The sequence below is a fragment of the Mirounga angustirostris genome, unplaced genomic scaffold (genome assembly GCF_029215605.1).
Source record: "Mirounga angustirostris isolate CCGP_5_RB_7025 unplaced genomic scaffold, mMirAng1.0.hap1 SCAF_1, whole genome shotgun sequence".
Taxonomy (NCBI): domain Eukaryota; kingdom Metazoa; phylum Chordata; class Mammalia; order Carnivora; family Phocidae; genus Mirounga; species Mirounga angustirostris.
This window is the reverse complement of record NW_026991709.1, coordinates 212090171-212117413: the sequence shown is the minus strand read 5'-3', so window position 1 is coordinate 212117413 and position 27243 is coordinate 212090171. Positions and strand designations below refer to the sequence as shown.

The following is a 27243-nucleotide window of genomic DNA, read 5'->3' as shown; positions in this document are numbered from 1 at the left end:
ATAAAATCTTTTTTTTTTTATATTTTATTTATTTATTTGAGAGAGAGAGCATGAGCGGGGCGAGAGGCAGAGGGAGAGGAAGAAGCAGGCTCTCCGCTGAGCAGGGAGCCCCACGTGGGGTTCGATCCCAGGACCCTGAGATCATGACCTGAGCCAAAGGCAGATGCTTAACCGACTGAGCCACCCAGATATCCCAAATAAATAAAATCTAAAAAAAAAAAAAAAAACAATCTCACTATGGACAAAGTTGTACAGGCCTTCACAGCCACCCTGCTACAGTGTTTATAAGATACATATCCAGCAGCAAGATTGTATCCAGCAGCGGGATTGTTGAGTCAAGGTTAGGAACATCTTCAACTTACTGGATACTGTCAAATTGTTCTCTGAGGGAGCAATTGATTCTCACTCTGGTTTTAGTAGATTTTCTATCTCCTTCCCTACTGACTCATAACATCCTATTCTTTTAAAAAGATGCTAGATTTGCCAGTATTTTCTTAGCATTTTTGCCTCTGGGCACACCAGCGGGATGTCCTATTGTTTTTCCTCGGGTGTTGTTGTAGTTTGAGTACTATATATATATATATTTTTTAAGATTTTATTTATTTGAGAGAGAATGAGAGAAAGCACAAGAGGGAAGAGGGTCAGAGGGAGAAGCAGACCCCCTGTTGAGCAGGAAGCCCGATGTGGGACTCGATCCCAGGACTCCAGGATCATGACCTGAGCCGAAGGCAGTCACCCAAACAACTGAGCCATCCAGGCGCCCCTTGAGTACTATATTTTTATAAGCTGACATAGTTTATAAAAGATGCAAATCTTCTCTTCCTTGAAGAGTTGGCAAAACTCACTCATCTGAAAAACCACCTGGGAAGGTGCCTTGTATGAGAAATAGATCTTTGCCCATCATTTCAGTATTTCTGAAGATGATTCACTTTTTTGTGGCTTCGTTTTGATTTTGATATTTATTATCTCAGGTTCTTTCTATTTTATCATTTCATGCATTTAGTGGCATAAAGCTGTACATATGTGGTATATACCCATGCTTTAAAATGTCTCCCCTGCAAAAGGAGTTGGTCCCCCGTCACCTCTACCCCTGTTTATTTGTACCTATAGTCTTTCTGCCAAAGGTCTGCCTCTTTCTATGGGTGTTTCCAAAGATCCAGCTTTTTATATTATTTTGTGTTGGTTGCTGCTGTAGTTCCCCATTTATTAATCTGATTTTCTTTTTTTAAAAAAGATTTATTTATTTTAGGGAGAGAGAGAGAGAGAGCTTGTGAGTGGGAGGAGGGGCAGAGGGAGAGGGAGAAGCAGACTCCTCGCTGAGCAGGGAGCCCTACGCAGGGCTCAATCCCGGGACCCCCGGATCATGACCTGAGCCAAAACCAAGAGTCAGAGGCTTAACTGACTGAGCCACCCAGGTGCCCCTAATTTCTGATTTTCTTAGTATTTTCCCTAGAATTTCCTTGGGTTGGTCTTTTTTTTTGTGAATGATTGAGGTGAAATCTTACCTAGTTTATTTTCAGTTATTTTCCTCATAAGTTTATATAAAGGCTATGTATTTCCCTCTGAGTCCTTCTTTGGCTGCTTATTCCATTTATATTCAGTGATCTCCCTCCCCCCATAAATGCATTTTAGACTTTAAATTGACCTCGGAGTACATTTTTGCTTTTCATTTGCAATGGGCTCATCATCCAGCCCTAAGTATCTTGTACTTTAGGTATGATTTACCTTTCATGCCTATTTAAGTTCTCCCGACTCCGTGGACTTGAGGAACTACGGATCCAACACTGATTCATAATTTTAATTGCGTTGGGGCTAGTGCGTGGAGTCTGAATGTTATGCTCGCCTTTATGGCCCCACACAGGGTCTGGTTTTGTGATGTCTCCAAGTGTTTGGACACATCGTACATTCCTTGTTTGTTGGGTACACAGTCCTGTACGTATGGATCTGGTCCTGTTTGCTCTTGCGTTAATCGTCTCGAGATCCTGATTGTTTCGTCAGCTTGATCTTTGCATTCCTGAGTTAGGTTCCGTCCCCTGTATTGCTGTGGTTTGAGCTCTTTCTTTCTCAGGGATGTTTTTGCTTTAAACAGTTTAAGGTGGTGGTGTTTCGGACACAGTGTGTATCGCCCTCCCACCCCACCCCACCCCCCCGGCCCCAGAGCCCTAGAACGCTTTGGCCCCTTGGTGATGGGCTTGGTGATGAGCTCTGCTCTAGGCTCTGTCCCTTCCAGCCTGGGGCTGCTCTGTGTGGGTGAGGGTGGCCATGGGCAGTTGGGAAATGGGCAAACTCGGCTCCGTGTCCTGTTTCCACCACTTACGGTCTGTGTGATCCTGGCTGAGGGACCTGAATTGTTTGAGCCTCAGTTTCCTTATCTGTCCACCGGTGCATTGTTGGATTAAATGAGACTCCATGAGCCGAGCATACAGTAAGTGCTCAATGAACGGGGGTGGATGCTATGGTATCCTGTGGTAAGGGCCAAGGCGACTGGAGATGCCATCTCGGTGATCATGTCTGTGGGTTGAGGCAATTCCCTAAGGTCCTCAGTTTCCCAGAAGTCTTCAGATCAATCCCTACCCACTGTCACCTACCACCAATCATAAGCATGAGCATCTCAAGGGTTGAGCCCCAAAGCTGAGGGTCAGACACATTAACTTTCCCTGAAGATCCTCCTTGTCCAGTTTCCAGTTAGGAGGGGAAGGTAGACCCTATTTAGACACTTCTGCTTCAATGGCTCGGGAGACCAAGGAAGGGAAAAAAGAGATGCTTCCTTAGAGGGGTTTTGAGGGCTGGGTTCTTTGAGGGCAGAGCGGTCTTAGTCAAGTAAGACCTGCATGATTCAGGTAAGACCAGGTTTGGGTTAGAATCTGACTGTTCTGGGGGCACCTGGGTGGCTCAGTTGGTTAAGCATCTGCCTTCGGCTCAGGTCATGATCCCGGGGTCCTGGGATCAAGCCCTACGTCGGGCTCCCTGCTCAGTGGGGAGTCTGCTTCTCCCTCTCCCTTTGCCCTCCCCCACTTGTGTTCTCTTGCTCGCTCACTCTCTCAAATGAATAAAAATCTTAAAAAAAAAATAATAACCTGACAGTCCTGTCCCTTTTGTCCCACAATCTGTTACTAAAAAGATCCCTCCTCCCTACTTGTCAGAGCTCAGGAGCTGCTCAGTGTCCCACGTGCTTCTTAATCTTTCTTCCTTTAAGGTCTGTCCTCCCCCCCCCACCCCTCCTGCAGTGGGACAGGGACACCTCCCACACCACCTCCATCACCCCCCCCCCAGCTCCCCTGCTTCTCCTCGGCTCCCCTGATACACTTCACAATTAAAAAAAAAAAAAAAAGCTTATCTGTAATTAATTCTCACCTTCCTGGTTACTCTCATTTCTTGACTGTACTTAACCGATGATTTATCTACTTCTGGTGTTTTCAAAAAGTTTTTTGTTTTGTTAATACAAAAGAATAACCTCAAAACTGTCCAGAGTTAGAACCAACTTTTATCTTTTTATTTAGATTTATTCTGTTCTTCTCTAGTTAACTGAATTGAAAGCCTAGTTCATTTAATTCTTAAGCTCACTTATTTTTCAGAATTCCTTGTTTTCAGCGTGTTCGAGGCTGTACATGTTTCTCTGGGTACATGTCCGCGTCCCACAGATTTCACGATGTAACATACTCATTGAATCAATCGCTCAGTTTCAAAGGCTCTGTAATTTTTATGTTGATTCCTTCTTTAACCTTTGCCTTATTTAGGAAAAGTGCTTTAAAATTTCCCACCATAGACCCTTCTTGGGGAGGGCTAACTTTTTTTCACAGAATCTACTCCTTGGGGCCAAGGTCTGGTTATCTTATCTACTATTGGTTTCTTGGGATTTGTGGAGATCGCCACTGCGGATCTGTAGAAATGTTTCCTGTTTGAGAACTCTGGGGGTAGGGGATATAGGATTTGATCAATCTATTTAACTAAGCTTATTCGTGGCACCTTTTATATATACTTTCTGCCTCCTGGATCTGATGGCTTCTCAAATGGGTGGCCCCACCCTTCCTAAGTGGGGCCCCTGGCCCCACTAAGACCTCCCCCTCTTGTCCCTGGAGCTTCTCTGTGACTGTGGGAGGAACTGCTCAACCCCTATCTAGCACCTGGGTCGGAGCAGGAAGAGACTTGGCTCCCCCTTCGTGCCCCAGCATCTGACTGGCTCGGCATCTGGATCCACTCACCGGGTGACCTCCAGCTTGGGAAGAATAGCAGCTCCAACCCCGTGCTTCCCTCTGTGGACTCCGCTCCATCACCGACCCCCTTGGCCATGGAGGAGACTGACGAGGGCGTGAATCCCAGCCCCTCTTCAAACCCACTGTGTGACTCCATGGTGGGCGCCCCTCTGAGCTTTGGGTTCCTTACCTGTAGCTTGGGCTGATGACTCCCACACCTCAGAGAGGTGGCCCACGGCAGATGGCCAGCCACAGTCACAATTATCACTGAGGACGTGAGGCGGCCCCTGGAGGACCAGAGCCTCGGTTCTGGGCTCCAATCCCACTATGGTCCCTCAGGCCCTGTGTGATCTCGGACAAGCAACACCACCTCTCTGGGCCACCTTCCTTACCAGACTGTGTACACGACGGAACGAGAACACACGAGCCCTGCAGGCGCCCGCCCGCCCTCCCCAGGGATGGACGGGGGCATGACAAATACTCCACCACTGGCCGGGGTCAGACGATCTTCCTTTAATACAAAGTCGATATATCTACATACGCAGAGGTGGGAAAACCACCCAGCTGCTTCCGTTTGAATGAACAGTGTTGAAAGCAAACGGCAGGTCTGTTCTTGTACAAAGAGAAAAACTCACTTGCTCAGGGGTGGGGGGGGGAATCCCATCCTTCTGCTTCTGCCCCAAAACTGTCCCATAGTCCCAGGGGGAAAGGGTCCCTGATCCGAGCAGAACATGGCCTCTCTCTCCCGGAAGAAGCGGGACCCCCTGTTTTGTTCAGTCCTCCTCCTCGGGGGCGGGAGATTGGGGGGAGTTCAGGCGGCGGGGTTCGGGGTGGGGGTCACTGCTCTCTCCTCGGCGGTAGCACCCACACCAGTGGGTTTTTGAACCTGACGCTGGTGGGCCGGAGCCCCCTGTCCCCCCACCCCCACCGCCCCACCCTCAGACCGGTCCTTGATATGTTTTAGAATTAAAAGAGGAAAAAAAAAAAAAAAAGAAAAATGCAAAAAAAAAGGGAAGAAACCAGGAGCACAAGGGCCTCCTGTTCTTGAGCGAGGCACACCTTCCGAGGACGGCGGCGGGAGGAAGCCAGGCCGCCCGGGGCGGGTCGCCGGCCCGCGCACCTGCCAACGCAACCGCCTTGCGAGAGCGTTCTCTGCGGTGAAAAAATAGACTTGTCTGTGAACGGAACAGGAATAAGCAGAGTTCTTTTTAAATTTGTTGACTGGCGAGTCTTTTTTTTTTTTTTTTTTCCTTTTTCGGTTTGTTTCTTCTTTAAAAAAAAAAATGAAAAAAAAATACACTATTTAAAAAAAGAAATGTCACTGGATACAGTTACACAGAGTCTGAAAAGAAAGCTGAATTTTGCACCCCCAGCCCGGCGGCGCCCCGCAGGCTGCAGACCAGGAGGGCCCCCCCGAGGGGAGGCGGGGAGGACTGGGGCTCAAGCGCACGGCCCTGCCGGCCCTGCCCTCCTCTGGTTCCGGGGAGAAGCCCTGTTTGCTCACTGCCCCCCACCCCCCCCAGGAATCTCTCGTTTGGAATTGGAAGGAAATGAGGAATGTGCCAAGTTTCGGAAGGCGGCGGCCGGTGCAAAGGAGGCTGCTGGGCCCTGCACGGGGGGCTCGGGGGGCCGCATTGCTCCTGGAGGCCGTGCAGACACGTGGCCGCTCCCTCCTCCCACCCTGGCCGGGGGTCCAGGTCTCCGGGGGCCCACCCGGCAGGGGCAGAGGCATCCGGGGCCGGTGGAGTCTGGCCGGCGGCGACCATGGCTTTAGGTTGCATAGTGGTCAAAGCTCCCGAGGTACTCGAGCCCGGCCTGGTAACAGAACTGGTACTCGTCCTGCGGGAGGGAGGGGGCGGGGGCTCGGTCAGGGCCTCCGTGCCCTGTGGCCTCCCGGGGCCCCCCATCGCCCTCAGGAGCCGGCCCGCTGCCTGGTTCTTACACACAGGCTGGGCTCTGGCCCCGGAACGGCCTCCCCTCTACCTGCCTGGAAGCCCCCTCCCCCTGCAGCAGGGCCCTCAGGGCTGGGGGTCCGACTCCAGCTTTGCCTCCCCAGGGACGGAAAGGGACAGCCTTGAGGACACTTGGAATGCCCACCACGTGATCCCAGGGAAGTCCCTTCTAGCTCTGGGCCTCACTTTCCCCATCTGGGGGCGGGGTGGATTTCCAGAACTCTGGCCCGTGTCAGGGTCCTGGCTGAGCCACGAACTTGCTGTGACTTTGGAACTGGGACGGACGCCTCTCTGCCCACTCTGTGGGCTGCCTCTCAGCTCTGGATTTCACTCTACTCTTGGGTCAAAAGGTAGAACTAATCCCCTTCTGGCCCCAAACGGCTGTCGAAGAACTTCTGCCCGCGACAACCCGGAGTCGAGGTGCACTGCGCCCATCTCACAGAAGAGGAAACTGAGGCTCAGGGGGGCAGAGGTGTGGGGCCTGGCAGCCGGGGCCCCGCATGCGGCTCTCACCTCCGTCTGCACCATGGCCGGCCTCTGGGTCCGCAGCATCTTCACCGTCTGGAAGATGTCCACCACGCCCTCGTACCGCATGCGCTCCAGCACGATGCTGAGCGTGATGAAGACGCCCGTCCTGCCCACGCCGGCACTGTTGGGGGCGAGCACAGCCGTTCAGGGCTGGGTGCTCCGGACAGCCCCCTGTGACTGCCCGACTCCTCAGGCACAAAGAGAGCCCAAACTCGCGAGCCTGGGGAAGGCTCGAGGCTGTGCTCGCTGGGCCTCAGTTGCCCCAGCTGGGCTTGAGGGACAGCTCACCTGCAGTGGACAGAGATGGGGCCGTCCTGGCCGAACTGTTCCTTGGTCTTGTGCACTTGGCCGATGAAGTCAATGAAGCCCTCCCCTGACTTTGGCACGCCCTGTTCCGGCCAGTCCGTGAACTGGAACTGCCGAACCGTCCGGGACTGGCCATCCTGGAATGAGACCAGCGGCGGTCATGGCTGGCTTCCCGCCCGGGCCAGCCTCCCGTCCCATCTTCCGTCTCCAGCCAACACCACCCTCCAGTGTTCCCCGTCCTCAGCCCTGTTTCCTGCCACCTGCCCTGGGGACTCGCGGTCTGTCAGCATCTAAGGGTGCCAATGCCACGCTCCTCCCCATCCACCAACCTCCGCATCCAGCAACGATGCCATCTTATATGCCACCGCCCACCGCCCCCCAGTCCACATGTCCGGTGCCATCCGCCGCGGCCAAAGTGACATCCAACACCACCGCTGGCCACCATCCCGCGGGGCACCTGACACCTGCCCTTCTCAGTGCCATTCTCTGCCGCCATGCTCTTGCATCCTCCTCCACTCTACCATCTGGAGCTCCGCGCCATTCCATCACCTTCCACCCTTCACCACCCAACAGCACGCTGTCGTCCACTGTCCACCCATTACTCACTCTCGTCTCTCACTTAAAAAGCACCAACCGACACCATCATCCCGCCTCTCACCACCCACGGCCGGTAACTAATCCGTGGCCACCACCACCCACCTTCCACGGACTTTCTCCATCCCCCCTTCCCACTCCCCAGCAATGCCAGTCAACGCCGTCACTCTCTGCCGGGCTCCAGCCATGGCGACCCAATGGCCCCATTTCCCGCAGTTCATCACTAGGAAGCCTTTACCCTCGCCATCTGTGGGCGCGGTCTTCCACGGACCTCCTCCATCCTTCCCTCACCCTCTGGGTTCCCAGTCATGCTCTCTCCACCCAGCGATACCCCCTCACCCTGACGGCCTCCATTCCCGCCTTTCTCGGTCTGGTACCATCAACAGCACGAGTAGCATTGGTCAACGAACACTCGTCATTCTCTGCTACCCAAAGTCATTTTCCATGGATTTTCTCACCCGCCACGGGCCAAACGCTTGCCCTTCTCCCAGCTCCTCTTCCCCTGCCCGGGGCTGAGAACACCTCCCCCTTTGCCGACCTGGGGGACCACGTTCTGCGGGCATTCTCCACCCTCTGTCACCTGCATTCACTCTCCAACCTGCCTGCCTCCAACCCGACACTGTCCATGCTTGTCTCCCTCCACCACGTCCACCAGCACCATCCACGGATTCTCCAGTCCCACATCCGACCAATCCAGCGGCACCGTCTTGCACCAGCCAAGCGCCATGACCAGCCACACTGGTGTTCATCGGGCTTCGCCACCCACTGGCAACGTCGTGACTGACCCGCCCCCTCTCCCACCTCAGAGTGATCCTTTGTCTTCCCAATGGGCCACCTGCCACTGCCAGTCTCCACCAGCTGCCGGCAGACCACCCCCTTCTCCACAGAATCCTCACCTGCCAACATCGCCTACCCTTCGTTCCCCTCTCCCCGCTACGTGCTGCGACCCAACCCCGCTATTCAAGACCCTCTTCCAGCCCACGGCTCCATGGCCCAGCCCCTGCACCCTCTGTCATGTCTCCCCTACCCCGCCTGCAGTGCTGCCACGCCATCCTCCATAGGGAACACCCCGCTCACGCCCTCTTACACCATCCCCTTGGACCTTGCTCCCTAGTGAGGGGTGCTGCACATGCTCCCGGGCGGACACTGTGGGATCAGCACCGGGACGCAGCGCTCTCTCCCACCTGTTTGGTGCTGGAGGAATTGGTCTACTTTGACAACCCAACCCCCAGTGCTTATTCCTACCCCCGGGTCTTTGCTTCTACCCCCAACTAGGGAAGCCCTGTCCAGATCATGAGGTTCTGAGCAGCAGGACCAGGATTCCAGAATCTCCCAGCGATCCCTCCCCATACTCACCCGGGCATCCGTGACCTTGAACTCCCGCAGGATATACTGAGGCATGTTGTATTCCGCCATTGGATCCACCACAAAGTACTGGTAGCGGGCGGAGCGCTCAGCTGGCCAATACTGGTGACATTTTTCCTGAGGAGGAGACGGCAGCTGCAGTCAGCCCGGCCTGAGTCCCGACCCCCGCCCTGGTCTGTGGCTCACCGGCCCCCCACCCCTGGTCCGTGGCTCACCCACTGCCCCCACCCCTGCCCCTGGTCTGTGGCTCACCCACTGCCCCCCACCCCTGGTCCGTGGCTCACCTGGCCACCCCCAATCCCCATCTGTGGCTCACCCACTGCCCCCACTCCCGCCCCTGGTCCATGGTTCACCCGGCCACCCCCACTCCCTGTCTGTGGCTCACCTGCCCCCCCCACCCCTCGTCTGTGCCTCACCCGCTACCCCCACCCCTGGTCCATGGCTCACCGGCCCCCCCCGCTCCTAGTCTGTGGCTCACCCACTGCCCCCACCCCCGCCCCCGGTCTGTGGCTCATTTGCCCCCCCGGCCTGTCTGTGGCTCACCTGCCACCCCCCCCCCCAGTCCGTGGCTCACCCGCCACCCCCACCCCCGGCCCGTGGCTCACTGGCCCCCCACCCCTGGTCCGTGGCTCACCTGGCCACCCCCAAACCCCATCTGTGGCTCACCCACTGCCCCCACTCCCGCCCCTGGTCCGTGGTTCACCCGGCCACCCCCACTCCCTGTCTATGGCTCACCTGCCCCCCCCGCCCCTCGTCTGTGCCTCACCCGCCACCCCCCACCCCTGGTCCATGGCTCACCGGCCCCCCCCCCGCCCCTAGTCTGTGGCTCACCCACTGCCCCCACCCCCGCCCCCGGTCTGTGGCTCATTTGCCCCCCCAGCCCGTCTGTGGCTCACCTGCCACCCCCACCCCCGGTCCGTGGCTCACCCGCCACCCCCACCCTCGGCCCGTGGCTCACTGGCCCCCCACCCCTGGTCCGTGGTTCACCCGGCCACCCCCACCCCATCTGTGGCTCACCCGGCCCCCCCCCGCCCCCAGTCTGTGGCTCACCCGCCACCCCCCGCCCCTCATCTGTGGCTCACCTGCCACCCCCACACCCGCCCCTGGTCCGTGGCTCATCTGGCCCCCACCCCCACCCCCCATCCATGGCTCCCCGGTACAACCCCCCCGCCCCGTCCCCCTGGTCCGTGGCTCACCCGGCCCATCTCTCTCAGCTTGGTCAGCATCACTACGATGGTGGAGTTGTTCTCCCACAGCATGCGCCAGAAGTCCTCCGTGGTTTCCGCCAGTGGCCCCTGCGTCGCAATGTAGGCCTTCTGCTGCCTGTGGTGTGGGGCGTGTGAGACCAGGGCCAGTGGGCAGATGCAGGCCCAGGCGGGGGGCCAGCCTGATGCCGCCCGGTGGGTCAGGGCCCCAGCAACCACACTTGCCACGCCCCTGCCTCCCCAGGAGTCGCCGGCCGGTGCCCTGTCCCCCTCCCCGTCTCGCCAAGCCTCCCCATAACCCTGTTTTGCACCCGGGGAAGCCACTGGCCTCAGGAAATGTTCTGGCGCCTCGAGGAGGCTGCAGAACGTCCCCTGACCTCTCCTCCCTTGCCCTCCACCCCCTCGAGGGCCAGTAAACTCCTTCTAGGTGTCTGTACGGACTAAGCTCTCGGTCACCCCCAGCCTTTGCGCAGGTGGGGCCTTCGCCGCAACACCATCCCTCAGCCAGGGGTTCTCAACCTGGGCACTGACGTTCGCGGCTGCATCGTTCTCTGTGAGGGGCACTGTGGGGTGCTGAGCGGCATCCCCGGCCTCTGCCTGCCCCCACTCCCATTATGACAAAAATGTCACCAGACACTGCCCAATTTTCCTTAGGTGGCAGAACTGCCCAGATTGAGAACCACTGATGTGAAAAGGACAGACGGAACCACGTTACAGACGGTAGCCATCCGTTAAATACACAGCTCAAGATTCCCTCCACCTCAGCCGCGACCCCGCGAGGCCGGCGGGGTGTCCAGCTCTCCTTCCCACGTGAGGCTGGGGACCGCCGGGGCAAAGCGGGGGTACCTGTAGCCATCGATGAAGCTGGCGTTGATATAGTCGGAGCCCTCCACCCCACGGATGGGCTGCAGACAGACCCGCGTGCTCTCGTAGGGCATGATGTTTACCAGGCGGTTCTTGAACTTGTTACAAGGCAGATTGGCACTGATGAAGCGGGACGTGTGGGCTTTGGAGTTGGCCAGCCGCTGCGGGGACAGAGGAAGGCGGGGGTCAAAAGCGGGAGGGCCTCCAGCGGGGGGCGACGGAGCGCGAAGGGTGGAGCGTGCGGGGGCACGGGGAGGGGGACAGCCCGGACCTCCAGCTCCTCGCCACGCCCCCAACGCCCACCGGGAATGCCCCCCAACCTTGAACTCGAGCTCCATGCCGGTGACATGCTCGCCGGGCTCCACCTGCGCCAGCTTCTGGATGTAGGCGTAGAGGCTGCGGGCGGGCACCTCCGTGGTGCCGCAGCCCACGGCCTCCAGCAGCGCCTCGTGGATGAAGCTGTACTGATCCTCGGTCTGCACCATGTAGTTGCGCTGCGAGCGCATGAGCGTCACGTGGCCGTACACGTCCACCGTCTTCTCCGGCTTGATCCGCTCCAGCATGGCATCGATGACGATGAAGCAGCCGGTGCGGCCCACGCCGGCACTGCGGGGACGGGCACGGCGGTCAGGAAGGCCGAAGGAGGCCCCGGGGCGGGAGCGGGGGGCGGCCGGGGGTACCTGCAGTGCACGACCACGGGGCCCGCGTCCGGCGGGTTACAGGTTTTCACTCTCCGCAGGAAAGCCAGGAATGGCGTCGGGTACTCGGGCACCCCGTGGTCTGGCCACGCCGTGAACTGGAACTGGCGGACCTCACGTTTCTCACTGGAGCCATTCTGGGGGCCGTGGGGACAGAGCCGGTCACAGCAGCGTTCCGTGCACGGACAGAGGATGCCAAATTCACGCCCAAGGGCCCGGCTGCCTCACGTACTCGGCGGGGCGGGGGATTGGCGGGGGGGGGCAACATCATGCCCCGACTTTCTCCCCAAATCCGCCCCCATCTCAGCTGGTGGCGGCTCCATCCCTCCAGGCGCTCTGCCCAGGACTCTGGAGTCCCCCTTGATTCACTACCCCTCCCACATCCAACCGGCTCTGCCTTCATCTATCCCAAACCTGCCCGCTTCTCACCCCCTCCGTGGCGGCCTTCCTGGTCCAGTCCCCTCCACCCTGGAACCCCCTCCTCTGGTCCTCGCCCCAACAGTCTGCCCTCCCCACAGTGGCCACCAGAGGGCGCCGGTGAGCACCTGAGTCAGGTCTGCCCCCACCCCCACCCCCCAACAGGGCTACCATCCACCTTAGGGTAAAAGCCCAGCCTCCCCTCCTCCCTCTCTCCCCCTCACTCACTCTGCTAAAACCATAATACAGGCCTCCTCATTGTTTCTCCATCATGCCAGGAACGGTCCTGCCCCAGGACCTTTGCACGGGCTGAGCCTCTGCCAGGAATGCTGTTTTTCCCAGTTCTCTTGGCTCCCTTCCTCACCATCTCCAGGTCCCCTGACATATACTTTATTTTTCTCCTTCTACGTGTAAGATTTGTCCTTTTACATATTGACTGTCAATGCCTCGTCAACTAAACTAAGCTCCAAAAGGGCAAGACATTTTGTCTGTCTTGGTCCTTGCTGTGTCTTGGTGCCCAAATCAGGGCCTGACACACGGTGGGTGTTTAGTGTTGACAGAGGACCCGGCTGGAGTCTGGGGAGCACTGTGGTGCCCGCACCCTCCCCTCCCCATGCTAACAATGAAAAAATGTTCTCCGGATGGCAAACTGCCCCAGTCGAGAACCAGTGACATAGAACACAGATGGAACCATGTAACTGACAGCAGCCATCAGTTAAACACACATCTTAAGATTCCCTCTGCCCCAGACCTGACTGCCCAGACTAGCAGGGAGGCTCTAGCTTTGTCTCCCACCCATCACGGGCCTAGGCTGGGTGAGGCCAGAGGGCAAGGAGGGAGGGAAGGCCTGGGATGTAACTGATGGCAAGGGGACGACAGGCTCATTGCTACGTTAGGTTCTGCTGGTTTTGTCCTGATGTGGCTGGACACAGGAGGTCCCTCCTCTGAGCCTCAGCTTCCCCACCAGTGGGCTTCGAGAGAATGTGGTCAGCCTGGGCTCCCCGATGGGGAGCTCCCAGGACAGAAGCTGGAGCCTTCTGTCTGCCTCTTCCACCCCCATCACCCCCTCCCGCAGGCCCCAGCCCAGGCCGGGCCCTACCTTGTGCAAAGAGAACGTCCGGACACAGAACGTGGCCAGCTCGATGGTGTCCAGCAGCGTGACCTGGATGAAGCCATATGTCTCCGTGCCCCTGTTGGGCCAGTACTGATCACACTTGATCTGTAGAAGGCGGGAGAATGGAAGTGAGCATGGGCTGGCGCTAGCCGGGCGCGCGGGGGCTGCAGGGTCCGGGCCCCACCCGTGATTTCTCCTCTAGCCGCGTCATCATGACGATGGTAGCCGAACGCTGTTCCCACACCATACGCCAGAAGTCGCCGAAGGTCTCTGGCAGCGGCCCCTGCGTGGCGATGTACGCATTCTGCCGCCGGTAGCCGTCCACGTAGTTGGCGTTGATGTAATCGCTGCCCACGATGCCTACAGCAGAGACAGATGCCAGAGATCAGCGGGCATGCTGCTGTCCCCTACACGGGTTCTATCTGGCCTACCGCTTCCTGGGAGCCCTCCCGGATTGCCCCGAGCTGCCCCCACAGGAACCATGGAGCCTGAATGTTGCGGTTTCTCTGCCCCCGCACCACCGTCGCTGGGGGCCAGACTGCTCTCTGGGGTGGGGCCGTCCCTGTGCACTGCAGGGTCTGAGCGGCGTCTCAGACCTCTAAATGCAGCTAGCTCCCTGTCCCCCGGAACGTGAACACGAAAATGCCCTCAGACATCGCCCAACGTTCCCTGGGCACCGAGAACCACGGATGCAGAGGGACAGATGGAAATGTGTTACGGACAGCAACCATCAGTTAAACACATATCCAAAACTTCCCAGTAGCTTCTGGCTGGAGCTGGACCAGGCCTGTGAGCAGCATCTGGCCTCAGTTTCCCTAATCTGTGCCCTTGCTCGTCCGCACTGGCCCTGCCGCGTGGCCAAGTGGAGGCACGGTGTCTGTGCGCTCTCTCTGGCCTGGGGAAGGGCGGATGGGGCCTGGGCAGCTACCTTCAATGGGCTGGAGGATGACGCGCGAGTGGTCGTACGCGATGACGTTGGCATAGCGGTTCTTGGGTTTGTTCACTTCCAGGTTGGAATGTTCCCACGTGAACTGCTGGCCCGGATCAATGGACTGCAGGGGAAGGTGAGGTGGGAGGCATCAGGGTGGGGCGCTGGGGGGTCAGGGTGGGGGCAGGAGGCGGGGGCTAGCTCACCTCGTACTCCTGGGAGAGCTTGAGGCTGTCATTGGCCTTGAGGCGTTCCGTGTGCTCCGCCATGTCTGCGATGGGGATCGGGGGGTGGCTGAGCATGCCTGTGGGGAGAGCAGACCCCACGGTGCGGTCGGTCACGCGGGAGCCAGCCTGGGGGCCGGGGGGCGGGGGGCGTTCTACAGTGTGAGTCTGTGATGGACGCGCTGTGGTTAGAGCGAGTGGCGGGGGAGGGGAGGGTTCGGGACGGCCCACGCTGGGGCCGGGAGCCCAGGCCTGCGGGTCTGTCTGCAGGTGGAGCGTTCGAGGAGCGGCTCCCAGCTGAGTCTGACACCCCCGGCTCGTGATGTCCGCCTATCCCAGTGCCCCCAATCCAGCTGGGGATGCAGGGACCGGGGAAGGGTCGCCCTGGAAGACTCCAAGCTCCTAGTGCCTCGTGGCAAGAAGGAGGCGGGTGACACAGAAATGAAGAAGCAGATGCGGCTGGCTGGGCCTCTGGAAACCTCGCTCCCCAGGGCACGGGCCGGTGATGGACGCCCCTGTCTGACCCTCTGGGATCAGAGGGACTGCGAGGTCTGCTGCCAGGGAGCGCTGAGGCACTGGGGAGGGGAGATGGTGTGTGTGTGTGTGTGTGTGTGTGCTGGGGGGGTCCCCATCTCTCTGTGTGCCTGCATCATTTCTCCATCTGGTGCATGGGATAGTGTGGGGTGGGCCTGGCTCTTTCTCCCCAATGTCTGGGTCTCCAAGACCTGTCTCCTCTCCTGGGGCGCAGGGGGCTGAGCTACGTGCCGGCTCAGAAGTACAACATGGCCAGGCCAGCTGGTAAACACCAGCATCCCCAGCCCCCCAGGCGCTCCCCAAGAGCCCTTACCTAAGGAGTGAAGCTGGGGTCCTGTCACGCAGGATGACCCCCCCGCACCCCCACCTACAAGCAGTCACAACCAGCGACCTAAGGGCCCAACAGACCAGAACCCCGACTCCCCTGAGAAGCCAGCGCAGGACAGGTGGACAGAGATCAGGAGGCGGGATGGAGAACCAAAGATGAAAACAAACAGGGGGTGTGGGGGGGGCGCGAAAGGAAGCCGAGAACAGAGAGACACAGGAACTAACTTTCAAAGTGAAACCCCGGCTCTCTGAGGGGGCTGCTGAGGCCCGAATCTGCAGAAACAGCAAACAATAAATAAATGAAAACACACGGGGGGCCCCTGCCTCCCCCATCCCTCACTGGATGCACGCACAATGGCCGGCCGACAGACGACTGCAGAGCGACTGCAATGGGGGACGCACGCTGCCCGGGCCCCACCCCGAGGACCTACGGGAGCTGCTGTGGATCCCTCCTACCGGACTGCACCCAGTCCTGGTTCTCAGCTGTGACTTCGGGAAGATCCCAAAGCTCTCGGCCTTTTGTCAATGTGTCCCCTCAGACCAACCTGGCCTTGGGTCCCCTGTTGGGGTCAGCAGAGGAGATTTCAGATGAGGTGCAGGAGGGTGAGGGTGAAACCTGGGGGCAGGGGAAGGACCTACGAGCCCATGCCATGAGCTTTAAGAAGGACAGCAACTATCAGTTAAACATGGGTGTTAAAAATCATCATTTGGATGAAAATAGAACTGACACGACCTGGTCCAGAGACAGAAAAGAGAAGGGAGTACATTAGGGGTGCCATATGGGACCTTTCGTGATCCCTTATGGCAGCCTGCTGCCATCAGTTACACCTGATCTTAGCCAGAAGGCTGAGAAGTGACAGGAGCCATCAGTTAAATATAAGTGACCAAAATCCTCATTTGGATAAAAACAGAACTGATGTGAGACAGTCCAGCAACAGAAAAGAGAAAGGAGTATATTAAGAACAGTATGTGAGGCCATGCACTAGCCCTTAAGGAGGACTGCAGCCATCGGTAACATACAAATGTTTAAAATCTGTTTGGTTGGAAACAATTATTATGAGACAGGAAGTAGACAGGAAGTTCAGAGACAGGAAGTAGAGACTGGATGCAGGGAGAGGGACAGATGGAACCATGCTGTGACCTCATAAGGAGAACAGCAGCCATCAGTTAAATGGAAACCTTATTTGGTTGGAAGCAGTTGGCATGAGCCCATTAAGAGGGATAAGATGAGGGAGTATGTGGATCACTATACATGAAGATGATCAAGGACAAGACCCTGGTTCATTCAGTTCTCCCTCCAGGCATGGCAGGTGACCTTAAGGGACTCGTGTGAATATACAGGGAACTGTGAAGAGGCAGGCGAACATGAGCATCTGTGGACGAGAGACATGCAGCGCACATGGGAGGCAAAATCTCTGTACCTCGCCAGGGGGACAGCCCACGGGAGTGTGGAGAAAGGCCAAGGAAAAACCCGAATGCCCACCCCTGAGCGTCCCTAAGACCAGTGGGAACCAGAAGCATAGCTCCTTCTGCTAGAAGAAAGGAGGGTTCTTTGGCTTGTTTCATTTTTAAGGGGTCCATTCTGCTCAGATGACCCCAACCCCCAGTGAAACACAGCTTTGCAAAAGCCTCACTTGGTTGTAAACCAGAACTGGTCCATGGAATTTCTGGATCCACAGAGGGATTTGGGAATCGGGCATTTCACTGCACCAAACCGCTCAGCAGGGGCAGATGAGGTTCCACCGAGGGGGCCGCTTCCTCGTCTCTCATGCTACCACCTCCCCTCCGTGGTGTTGATCCTGGCACCTGGGATACACACATACCTGGCGTCTGGAAGTTAATGCGTCTCATTTCTACAGGGTCCTTGGGGTGGTGGGGGGCGAGGTCAGCGTTGTTCAGGAGGCATTTGGTGCGGGGCTCTGAGTCCTTGCGTTTACTTTGTGGGAGCAAGCAGAAGACTCCTTGAGTACCGGCGTGTGTCCAAAGACGCACGTGTACACGCGTGAACGCCGATCAGGTACCGCAAGTGAGGGACCCGGCCAGGGGAAAAGGGGCCGTGTACGCGCACGGTTGGGGTTCCCGGGACCACACATGGACACGCGTGCAGCCTGCTGGCACAGCTGAGCGTCCCCTCACCCCACGGGCACGGCACCACCCTGATCCCTCTCCTCGGCCTCTTGCCTGAAGCCTCCCAAGGACGGGGCCGGTTCTTACCTGTCGGGTTTGCTGCTCCCGAAAGGAGACACAGGTTAGAAGGAGGGAAAAGAAGACAGGTGAGGGCGTGCTGGTCACAGAAAGCCTGTTCTGTGACGGCGGGTGGCTTTCTTAACCTCCCAGAGCCTTGGGCTCCTCTGGAAAATGGGGCTAATCCTTCCTGCTTGGGTCCCCACCACAAGGAAGAATGTCTCGGCCTTCCCTTTCTAAGGTGAGACGTGTCCCATGTGGCCACCACAGTTATTCTCCTTGCTAAACTGGACAGAGGTGGCCTCCACCCCAAATCATCCTGCTGAGCGGCGTGCGGACCTTGAGAGGAGTCAAGTCACTGGCCTGGTCTGTGTGACTTTGATCCAGTGGCTTAACCTCTCTGAGCCAGGGTTTTTCTATCTGTACGGCAGAGGACCTCCGTGGTCATCCTGTGCAACCAGCCTTCCCTGGGCCTTCCAGACCCTCCTTCCTTTTCCAGGGAGCCCTCCCTCTTGTCAAGTGGGGAGTGCAAAGGGGCTCACTTCTTGTAGAGCAAGATGGCGATAACGATGCAGATGATGAAGACCACAGCCAGCACAGGCCCGATCACCCAGATGAGCCCCTCCTCGCCATCCACGATGGGCTGCGGGTCTGGGTTATCCAGCTGGAAGGGATCTGAGAAGGGGCTGGCTGCAAATGTCTGCGGGCAACAGGACGGGAGGGGCCTCCATCAGTGTCCATCCTACTCACAGTGGCCAAAGGAGTCTTCTTCCAGCACAAACCTATGTCCCTCCCCTACTCTAAATCCTCCTATGATTCCCGAGAACCCGGACCCTGGTGCTCTGCATTGGCCTGGCCCTTGGCCAGTCTCTGCTCTCCCTACTGCTCCCTGGGCTTCAGCCACTCTGAAGTCCTTTTTGTTCCTCTCGCACGGCACCTCTAGACCTCTGCGCATGCAAATCCTGAAGATATCTTGTCTTGGTTGAACTCCTACACAGCCACCAAAGCCCTAGGTCCCAAGTCCCTTCCTCTAAAAAGTCTTCCCCTTGGGGTATCCCCAAACTCAAGTCCTTCCCCCTGCCCAGCCCTGATCATGGGAAGCTGGCAGGATCTGTGTCTGGTTCTGAGGTTGGGGCCCCGGGGGCTGAGTCCACGTCAGGGCCTGTGCGCTCAGAGGGTGGGGCTGGACGAAGGCAGACACCATTTGGGACTTACAGGCTCGCTCTTCTGCAGCACTGCAAGCACAAAGAGGACATATCGGTGGCCAGGCTCCAAGCCCCTGTTGTCAAAGCCACCGTACTGCTTCTGGTCACCGGGGTGGAAGGTGGACGGCAACATCGAGAAGCGAGCCGCAATGTAGGGGCGGGGCGCCTCCAGCTGGCGAGAGTGCCTCAGGCTGCGCCTCTGCAGCCGTGAGATATCCTGGATGAGCTGTGGGAACAGAGGCATGGAGTGCTCAGAGGCCTGCCGGCAGCAACAGGGCTTCCAAAAATCAGGACAGGGTCTGGGCCAGGCAGGTCTGGGCCCCACCTCACCTCCTCCAGATCCATGTCTTCCGGGCTGCCCAGAGGGGTCAGGAACTGGCCACCACGAGACTTGCGCAGTGGCACCATCACAATGAAGTAGTTCCTGTAGGAAGATGAAAGGTCGGGGGCCACGTCCAAAGAATGCCTGCTGGAGGTGGGTGGGGGAGTCCCTGTGCTCTGAACCTTCCCTCTGCTTCTACGCCCCTAGAACCCAGCCACATAGGACTATAGTTCCTGATTCAAGCCTCCAGGCTTTTGAGTATGTGGTTCCTTCTGCCTAGAGAGGCTACCCCAATTATATTTCTTGAACTCCTACACATCTTTCAAAGCCCCAGCTTCCATACCCACACATCCTTGTAGTCCTTAATTCTTCTCTGCTTCCCAGGCAGAGTCCTCTCCCCACCGGGGACTCTCAACCCTAGTGCCTCTCACTATCACACCACAGGTCTGAAAGTGTCTGTTTCCAGTTCTGTCTCCCCACCAGCCTGGGAAATCAGACCCCAAAGAAGGTCAGGTACACAGGGGTATCAGAAATGTTGGAGGAGAGGCCACATTTAGTGACGGTGCCCATGAGAAGCATCTGGACAACCACACAGACTGGGGCTGGCGTGACCCACATTTTAGACACAGGTGAGGACGCTGAAGCACAGAGAGGTCAGGTGGCTGGCCCCAGTCACAAAGCTGGCTAATGGGGGGGAGGGGGGGAGGAATCCCTGGGGGCAGTGGGGTGGTTTTGATCATACTGGACAGGCACAGGGCTCTGGCCGTCAGGCAGATACACCATGATGAAGCCGTCGGAGTCAGGCTTGGGGGCCACGCTGGGCTTGGCACTGAGCAGGTTGAAGGCGGTCCAGGCAGTAACGGTCTGCTGAAGGCCACCCAGGCTGCTGCCTCGGTTGGTCAACACGAAGTTGTAGAAGGTGTTGGGCTTGAGGTGCGTGATGAGCTTTTTGGTGGTACGGCCGTCCACGTCCAGTGTGAGCCCGTTGTACTGGATCTGCGGGCCAGGGCTGGCTCAGTGGGGGTTCTGTGCTGAGCCCCTGACCCTGAGTCTTGATCCCAGATGGAGCCATAATCCCAGCTGAGCCCAACTCTAAGCCCAGTGTTGACTGAGCCCTAATCCCAGAATAAGCCTCAGCCCTAAGCTGACTCCTGACCCTAGACAGATCCTCAATCCCAGCTGAGGCCCAGCTCTGAGCAGGTCCCAATTCTGACTGACCCTTAATCCCAGAGTGAGCCCCAATCCTAGATGGAGGCTCAATCCCAGCTAAGTCCCAACTCTGACCAAGTCCTAATCACAGACTGAGTCCCAATCCTGACTGAGCTCTGACCTCAGCCTGGATCCTAGGCTAAATCTCCATGCTAGGCAGATCCTCAATCCCAACTGAGCCCTGACGCGACTGAGAACCAACCTTGAATGAGCCCCAATCCTTATGAACCCCTAATCTCAGACTGAGCCCTAATCCCGAACTGAGCCTCAATCCCAGGTTAAGCCTTGACTACAGCCTCAGTCTCAATCCCAGCTGAGCCCTGATCCCACTCAGCCCTGAGTCCAGCTGATTCCCAACCCCTAACCTGGCCTGCCTGCTCCCGGGGTGGGGGTGGGGGAGCGTGGGGGGCGGGGGCGCTGCACCTTGTAGGGTGTGGGTGAGTTGTAGTTGTCAGGAAACTCCCAGCTGAGCAGGACTGATGTCTTCATGATCATCTTCACCTTGAAGTTCTTGGGTGAGACTGTGCCGGGCAGCAGCCGAGTGGGAGAGAACAGAAAAGAGGACCCGTGAGTGCCGGGGGTAGCGCGGGGTGGGCCGGTGGGGTGGGGTGGGGCGGCCCAGGCGCTCCCTGTCCTCCGCTGTGCCTGTGCCCATGGCCTTCCTGCCTGGCCCTGCCTGGCCCTGTCCCAGGTCCCTGCCGGGGTGGGGGGAGACGGCGCTGCTGCAGAGAGGAGGAGGAGCAGGAGGGGGGAGGGGGAGGGGGGTCGGTGGGGGCGGCGGTGCCACCTAGGCACGTCCCACCTTTGCCAACGCCGGAGCCTCGGGGTCCGGACTCGCCTCGAGTGTCCACAAGGAAGCAGAAAAGTGACCACTTACCTGGGCGGGGGAGAGGGAGGGGGCTGGGGTGGGGGTGGGCACGAGGCCCGGTCCGGCTCTGGTGCGGGGATCGCCGCGCGCCTACCTTGGTCCCGCAGGAATGTCCGGTAGCGGACGGGGGGGCTGTAGGGGCCGGGGCCCTGGCGCGTGTGGGCCCGCACTTGGAGGTCATACGCCGTGTCGGGCTTGAGGCCCTGCAGCGTGAGCACATTCTCGGCGCCCGCCTCGGCCGCCGCTGGCAGCTCGGTCTCTCGGGCGGGGCCCAAGGCTCCGGCCTCCCGCACAGCCACCGTGTACTTGACAATGGCCCCGTTGCGCTCGGCGGGCACGGGCGGCAGCCAGCGGAGCAGGACGGTGCCAGCCGAGGCATTTCCAGCTGCCTCGAGGATCTGCGGGTGGCCACGGGGAGTGTCCTCGGGGATGCTCAGGACCTCGGCCGCCTCCTCGCCCAGGCCTCCGCGGCTCCGGGCCGCCAGCCGAAACACGTACGTGGCCCCTTTATGCACACCCAGCGCTGTGTAGTGGTCCTCGGTAGGTGGGAACTCCAGTGTGGCCAGGGGCGAGTCCTCACGGCCGAACTGCAGGCGGTAGCCCAGCACCTGGTCCTCGGTGGTGCTGGCTGGGGGCTCCCAGCGTGCCAGCAGGCTGCCCTCAGGGGTCTGCTGCACCGACAGGGTGGGGCGGCCCAGCACTGCGGGGAGACGGGGGGCGTGTCAGGGCCACGTGGCCCATCCAAGTCGGGCAGCAGGGGGTGGGGCTGCAATTTTTATTTTATGTATTTATTTTTTTAACGTTTTATTTATTTGAGTGAGAGAGAGAGATAGAGAGAGAGCACAAAAATGGGGAGGGTCACAGGGAGAAGCAGACTCCCTGCTGAGCAGGGAAGCCCGATGCAGGGCTCGATCCCGGGACTCCAGGATCATGACCTGAGCTGAAGGCAGACACTTAACTGACTGAGCCATCCAGGTGCCCCTGGGGCTGCAATTTTTAAAAGTGGGTCTCAGGGACGCTGAACTCCGAAGCAAAGACTTGAAGGAAGTGAGGGAGGCAGGAAGACCTGGTGGAAATGGTGTTCCAGGCAAGGAATAGCCTGTGCAAAGGCCCCGAGGTGGCACTGTGCTGGGTGAGTGGAAGGAAGAGTGAGGAGGCTGGGGACTCAGAGAACCCAATAAAGGAAAATGTTTTCGGATGCCAAAGCAGGTCCTCATACGTTTACCTCTTCTTCTTATTCCTAAGTCACTCATCTGTTGTCTCACTGATTTGCCCCTTGCCTCCTGCTGGCACATGATTAATACCCATGGGATACAGGAATGTTTCAAAACCCTGCCCTTCCCCAAGGTTCTCATGGTCTGGGTAGTAATCAATGTGCCAAGGTCCCAGTAAGTCCGGCAGGAGAGAAGCTGTACAAACAAAACCAGTCTTCTCCTCTTGCAGGACTTATCAGGACCTTTCAGGAACCGTGCTCTGAGCAGTCATAGCATATGCAGTGGATCTGCCTGGCAAGCACGGCTGTAGTGCAGTGTCCCTGAGAGAAGAGGGAAAGATCAGGGGAGGCTTCTTGAAGGAGGTACATGGGTGCTGGACACCGAAGGATACAGAGACTAGGCAGACGGAGAGAACAGCATGGACACGGACCGGCGGCAGCACGGGGAGGGGCTGTGTCCAGCTGGCATGGAATGTCGGCTCTGGGGCTGAGGGAGGGTCCCTGGGGAAGGGGTGGGTGCGGGACGTGAGGTGGAGGGCTCAGGACCTGTCATCCCTGAAACACCCTTGCCTGGGCTGTGCCATCTGTCCACAACACCCTCCCCTTACGTTTTCATGGCTGCCTCAGCCCCTCCTCAATGTTGGCTGAGGTAAAAAACAGTCCCTTGGGACTGATGGTAGGGGCCTGGCGGGGCCAGAAAGGGAAACTGAGGCAGGGCTGCTCGGAGAAGAGGCTTCATGGTGCAGTGGGGGCGATGGGCACACCACCTCCAAACAACCCACCCAGGTTGATCAGAGCTGTGATACGGGAAGGGGGGCGCTGGGGCTGCCCAGGAGGGAGCACTGGACTGAGACTGTGGGCAGGGGGCAGGGTGAGGAAAGGTATCCAGGCAGAAGGAACAGCCCGGGCGAAGCCGGGACGGGACGGGACGGAGGCCTAGTCATGGTTTCCATCTAGCTGGAGCTAAGCAGGCAGGGAAGCCAGTGAGGAGGAAGTTGTGGGACTGGCTGGCCTCCTGAGTGGCCCCCACACCTCTGATCTCACTGGTCCCGCTGCCCAGTGCTCTCTCCCTGCATGAGCTCAAAAACCTCGTGGCATGCTCTGGGGGCAAAGGGTCATGGTGGGGAGGGGGGTGAGATGGGGGCGGGGGGAGGACCCTACCTGCTCCCTTGGTCACGACCACCTTGGGTTTGCTGCGAGCACCATCACCTTTCATGGTGTAGGCGGCTACCGTGATGGAGTAGGCGGTCTCAGGCTGCAGGTTTGTGATGACCATCTCCTGCAGGCAGGGATGGGGGTAAGTGATGCAACTGGGGTTGAGAACGGCCCTGCCCACCCCCCCTCCCAGGGCCGGGGTCAAGCAAGGTGGAGGTGGGGCCTGGTCTGCAGGCAGAGGCGCGTATCCGAGCTCATGCACAGACCCCAACACACCGCACGTCATGCGAAGACGGGCCCATGAAGCCTGATACCCCATCACCTTCCACCTGGACCAGCGCTGTCCCCTCCACCTCCCATCCCCTGGCAAACACCCTTGCCCCCAGTCCGTCCTCCCCACAGAGGCCACCAGAGGGCGCCATGAGCACCCCAGTCAGGTCCCGCCCTGCTCTGCCCACAGCCCTCCAGGGCTCCCACCTCCCTGGGGTAGAAGCCCAAGGGGTTCACTACCTGCCCCCACCTCCTCCTGCTCTGCCCCTCGCTCACTCTGCTCCAGCCACGGGGCCTCCTCACTGCTCCAATATGCCAGGCACACTCCCACCCCAGGGCCTTTGCATGGGCTGTGCCCTCTGCCTCCACTACACCCTCTGGTGTGCTGGAGATTCCCTCTACCAGGCCAGAGAGCCAACAGTTAAATTCTCAGGAATTTTGCAAGCCAGTATTAAACACAGCCATTATCAGAAAGTAAATTATATAAACGTACTGATAAGTGAGAACAAAGATAATAAATACTCAAAACCCACCCTCTCCTAATTGTCTTACTACATTTCCCTGTAATCGATGCTCTGGAGGTGATTCTGTCTCCTGTCTAAGGCAGAAAGCTACAGGGTGATGAGCTACTCGAAATTGACACGGTGGGAGTATTTACATCCCAGAAAGAGGGGGAAGCTACAGATCAGGACTGCCCACCCCCCAACCCAGAGAGCTCATCAGTAAACCTTTACACCACCGTCTAGACGCCGCCCCAGCCTCAGCCATCACTAGACACGTACAGTTGACCTTGGACAACGTGGGGGCCAGGGGCGCCGACCCCTGTGCAGTTGAAAATCTACATAGAACTTCTGACTTCCCCAAAAACTCAACTACTGTTAGCCTCCTGTTGACCAGAAATCTTACCAATAACATAATTGACAAATACATCGTTCGCATGTTATACGTGTTAGATACCGTATTCTTATGGTTAAAGCAGCTAAAGAAAAGAAAGAGGAGGTCAGGAGGAAGAGAAAGTACATTTACAACACCGTACTGTGTTTTCTCAAAAGTAAATGGGCAGGTAAGTGGGCCTCCGCAGTTCAAACCCGTGCTGTCCAAGGGCCAAGTGTATTTGTGTCTTGTTCCAATTAGCTGTCCTCTCCCACACTAGACCGTAACCCCCAGGAGGGCGGGCTCAGGTCTGTCCTGGTCACCGCTCAGGAAATTAAGGCTTGTCCCACAAATGTCCGAGCCACCCAACCTTGCACACATTTCGGCATCCACCCTCACAGTCGCATGTGTGCCCAGGTCCCCACGCATGCACACCCACAAACACGGTCCAGCATGCCTGGGGGCTGGGGGGGGGCCCAGGTCAGGAGCATGAGGAGGGGGACAGGGATGCACGAAGAGAGGGTCTCCTGCCCCTGAGCCTCACGTTCAGTCCCTCCCAGGGTCTTGGTGGGTGGGAGGGGCTGAGCTGGAGCTCTTCGTGGGAACTTACGCCTCCAGCCGGGGGTAGGGAAAAGGCAAAGCCTGTGTGAGTGAGTGAGTGGGGCTGGTGTCAGTTTAACATCAGACTTGGGGCTCTCAGAAGAGCCGCCCCTCTGTGTTAGGGCAGGAAGACAGCCCAGGGAGAGGCAGCAATTTGCCCAAGTGCACACAGCCAGCCGACTGCTTCGGGGCCTCCGGAGAAAGCTGGGGTGGGGGGGTGGGGCTGATGGAAACAGTCCTGCAGGCCTCCTTCCCCACCCACCCCAGGGCCCACTGACCCTCTCACCACTCAAGGGCCATGATGAAGTGGCTGCTTTGGCCAGGGAGAGACACTTCGAGGTCAGAGAAGACTGAGACAGGTGTTAAAAGGGTCTGGCTGGGTTGGAAAGTGGCCCAGTTTGATCTGCCAGGCCTGGGTCCAACAGGGGAGGTTGTGGGGTGCAGGGATGGGTTGGGGCTGCAGAAAAAGCTTGAGCGAAGGTGTGGCGGTGAAAACCGTGACCAGAGCAAGGCCGGGGGCTGGGCAGGAGGGGCACCGTGTGAGCCCATCCAGGTAAGAGGGCTAATGTATAACCTCTGGGTCCAGGACCCCAGCAGGGCTCCTACGCCCATTTGCCTGATTGAAAACTGAGGCTACAAGCTCCAAGTAACCAGGAGGCATCTGCGGCCCAGGGGAGAAGATCCTCTTACGAGAGACGTGCAGGGTGGGGAGGGTGGGGTGTCACATCACTGCACGGCCCGTGGGAGAACACTGCAATGGCCGGGCAGGGGTGCTACTTACATATTCGGCTGTGTCGTCCGTCTCCCACTGAGCGTGGGAGGAGGTGGCAGGGGAGAGAGGAGTAGGTGAGCAGGTGGCCAGAGAGAGAGAGAAGCAGGGAGAAGGCAGGAGCGCAGGGTCTGGGTGCCGCCCCGCCCACCTGGAGCCCCGCCCACCCAGGCCCCGCCCCGGAACCCCGCCCACCTGGGCATCGGCCAGCATGATGTCCTTGATGCGCGGTGGCCCGCGGGCCTCGGCGCCCTCCATGCGTACGTAGTGGACCTGGTAGCCGCGGATCTGGCCGTGTTGCCGGCCGGGCGCGGGTGAGCGCCACAGCACGCGGATGGCCGTGGCGTTGAGCGCCTCCGCCTCCACCTTCCGCGGCGGCGCGCTGGGCACTGGCGGGGGCAGGGGAGGGGCGGGCAGGGCCGTTACTGGGGCGCCTGGCCCTGCCCCCGGGCAGCACCGCTGCCCGATGCCAGGGTGCCAAGTGCCAAGTGGCTGCCGGTTAACGTGGTGGTCTGAGCGCTCACCACCAGCCGGGAGGGCATGCCTCCTTCATGGCTCCCACAAGCCCTGGGGGGGGGAGGGGGCCCAATGGTGTGCCCCACTTACAGACGGTCCACTGAGGCCCCCCAGAGCCTAAGCCACCTGCCCAGGGCCACATGACACGAGTGGGCCCTGCACGCCCCGTTCCACGGTCATTACCCACCTGCCTCCATCCTAACAGCATCCCTTCTGGGCAGGGGCTCTTATTCCCATCTTATGGATGGGGAAACAGGCCCAAGAGCTGGGCCCTCGATCGCATGGTTAGTAAGAAGCAAAGCCCTGGTCTGAACCCAGTCCAGCTGCATGTTCCCATGCATCCCAGTATGCGGCCAGCCCCACGGATCACAGCTCTTCCTACCCAGCCACACCCCACACTCTGGCATGAACAACTGCTCCATCTCTTCCCCACTCTTCTGACCCAATGTGGGGCTGCCGACCGGACCTTTTAGGCCATGGCTCGGAAGGCAAGCCGGGTTCCCAAGGCCAAGGAACTGCAGTTTTGTTGGAGAAGCTGCTTGCCTTCATTTCTCCCCATGCCCCAGCTTCTACCAACTGACTCCAGACCAGAGCCTCACCTCACTTTGCAGCTCAAAACTTTCTAGCTGGAAAGTCAGCCAACAGCGGGGAGGCTGACACTGCAGAAACTGGCCAGTGCTACAAATCGGGCTCCGTGCCCCAGAAGCTGGTTGTTAAACCTCACCAGCGCGCTGCAGCCCACCTACTTGCCAGATAGGATGGCTCGGACTGAGGACGCTGCAGATCCCGGCTTATCCCCAGAGTCTAAAA

At 58.6% G+C, this 27243-nt stretch overlaps 1 protein-coding gene across 9 annotated transcripts in view; it reads right to left on the bottom strand.

Moving 5' to 3' along the window:
* Positions 1-4685: 4685 nt before the first annotated feature.
* Positions 4686-27243, bottom strand: part of PTPRS (protein tyrosine phosphatase receptor type S) — a 99354-nt gene continuing 76796 nt past the window's right edge. For 3 of the 9 annotated variants that reach the window (XM_054505016.2, XM_054505015.2, XM_045863253.3), the window contains 23 exons: positions 26113-26306; positions 23412-23529; positions 21132-21737; positions 20593-20690; positions 19703-19956; positions 18969-19062; positions 18649-18864; positions 17976-18133; positions 17464-17475; positions 17073-17185; positions 15475-15522; positions 14371-14468; positions 14165-14288; positions 13421-13596; positions 13222-13341; positions 11688-11842; positions 11328-11613; positions 10990-11168; positions 10135-10261; positions 8930-9055; positions 6962-7116; positions 6659-6794; positions 4686-6032 (listed from right to left, as the gene is read on the bottom strand). In XM_054505016.2, coding sequence (XP_054360991.1) covers positions 5964-6032; positions 6659-6794; positions 6962-7116; positions 8930-9055; positions 10135-10261; positions 10990-11168; positions 11328-11613; positions 11688-11842; positions 13222-13341; positions 13421-13596; positions 14165-14288; positions 14371-14468; positions 15475-15522; positions 17073-17185; positions 17464-17475; positions 17976-18133; positions 18649-18864; positions 18969-19062; positions 19703-19956; positions 20593-20690; positions 21132-21737; positions 23412-23529; positions 26113-26306 — 3662 coding nt within the window. In that variant the 3' untranslated portion in view covers positions 4686-5963. The remainder of the gene's footprint in view (positions 6033-6658; positions 6795-6961; positions 7117-8929; positions 9056-10134; positions 10262-10989; positions 11169-11327; positions 11614-11687; positions 11843-13221; positions 13342-13420; positions 13597-14164; positions 14289-14370; positions 14469-15474; positions 15523-17072; positions 17186-17463; positions 17476-17975; positions 18134-18648; positions 18865-18968; positions 19063-19702; positions 19957-20592; positions 20691-21131; positions 21738-23411; positions 23530-26112; positions 26307-27243) is intronic. The other 6 variants (XM_054505018.2, XM_045863254.3, XM_054505019.2 and 3 more) reach the window with 3 other exon arrangements.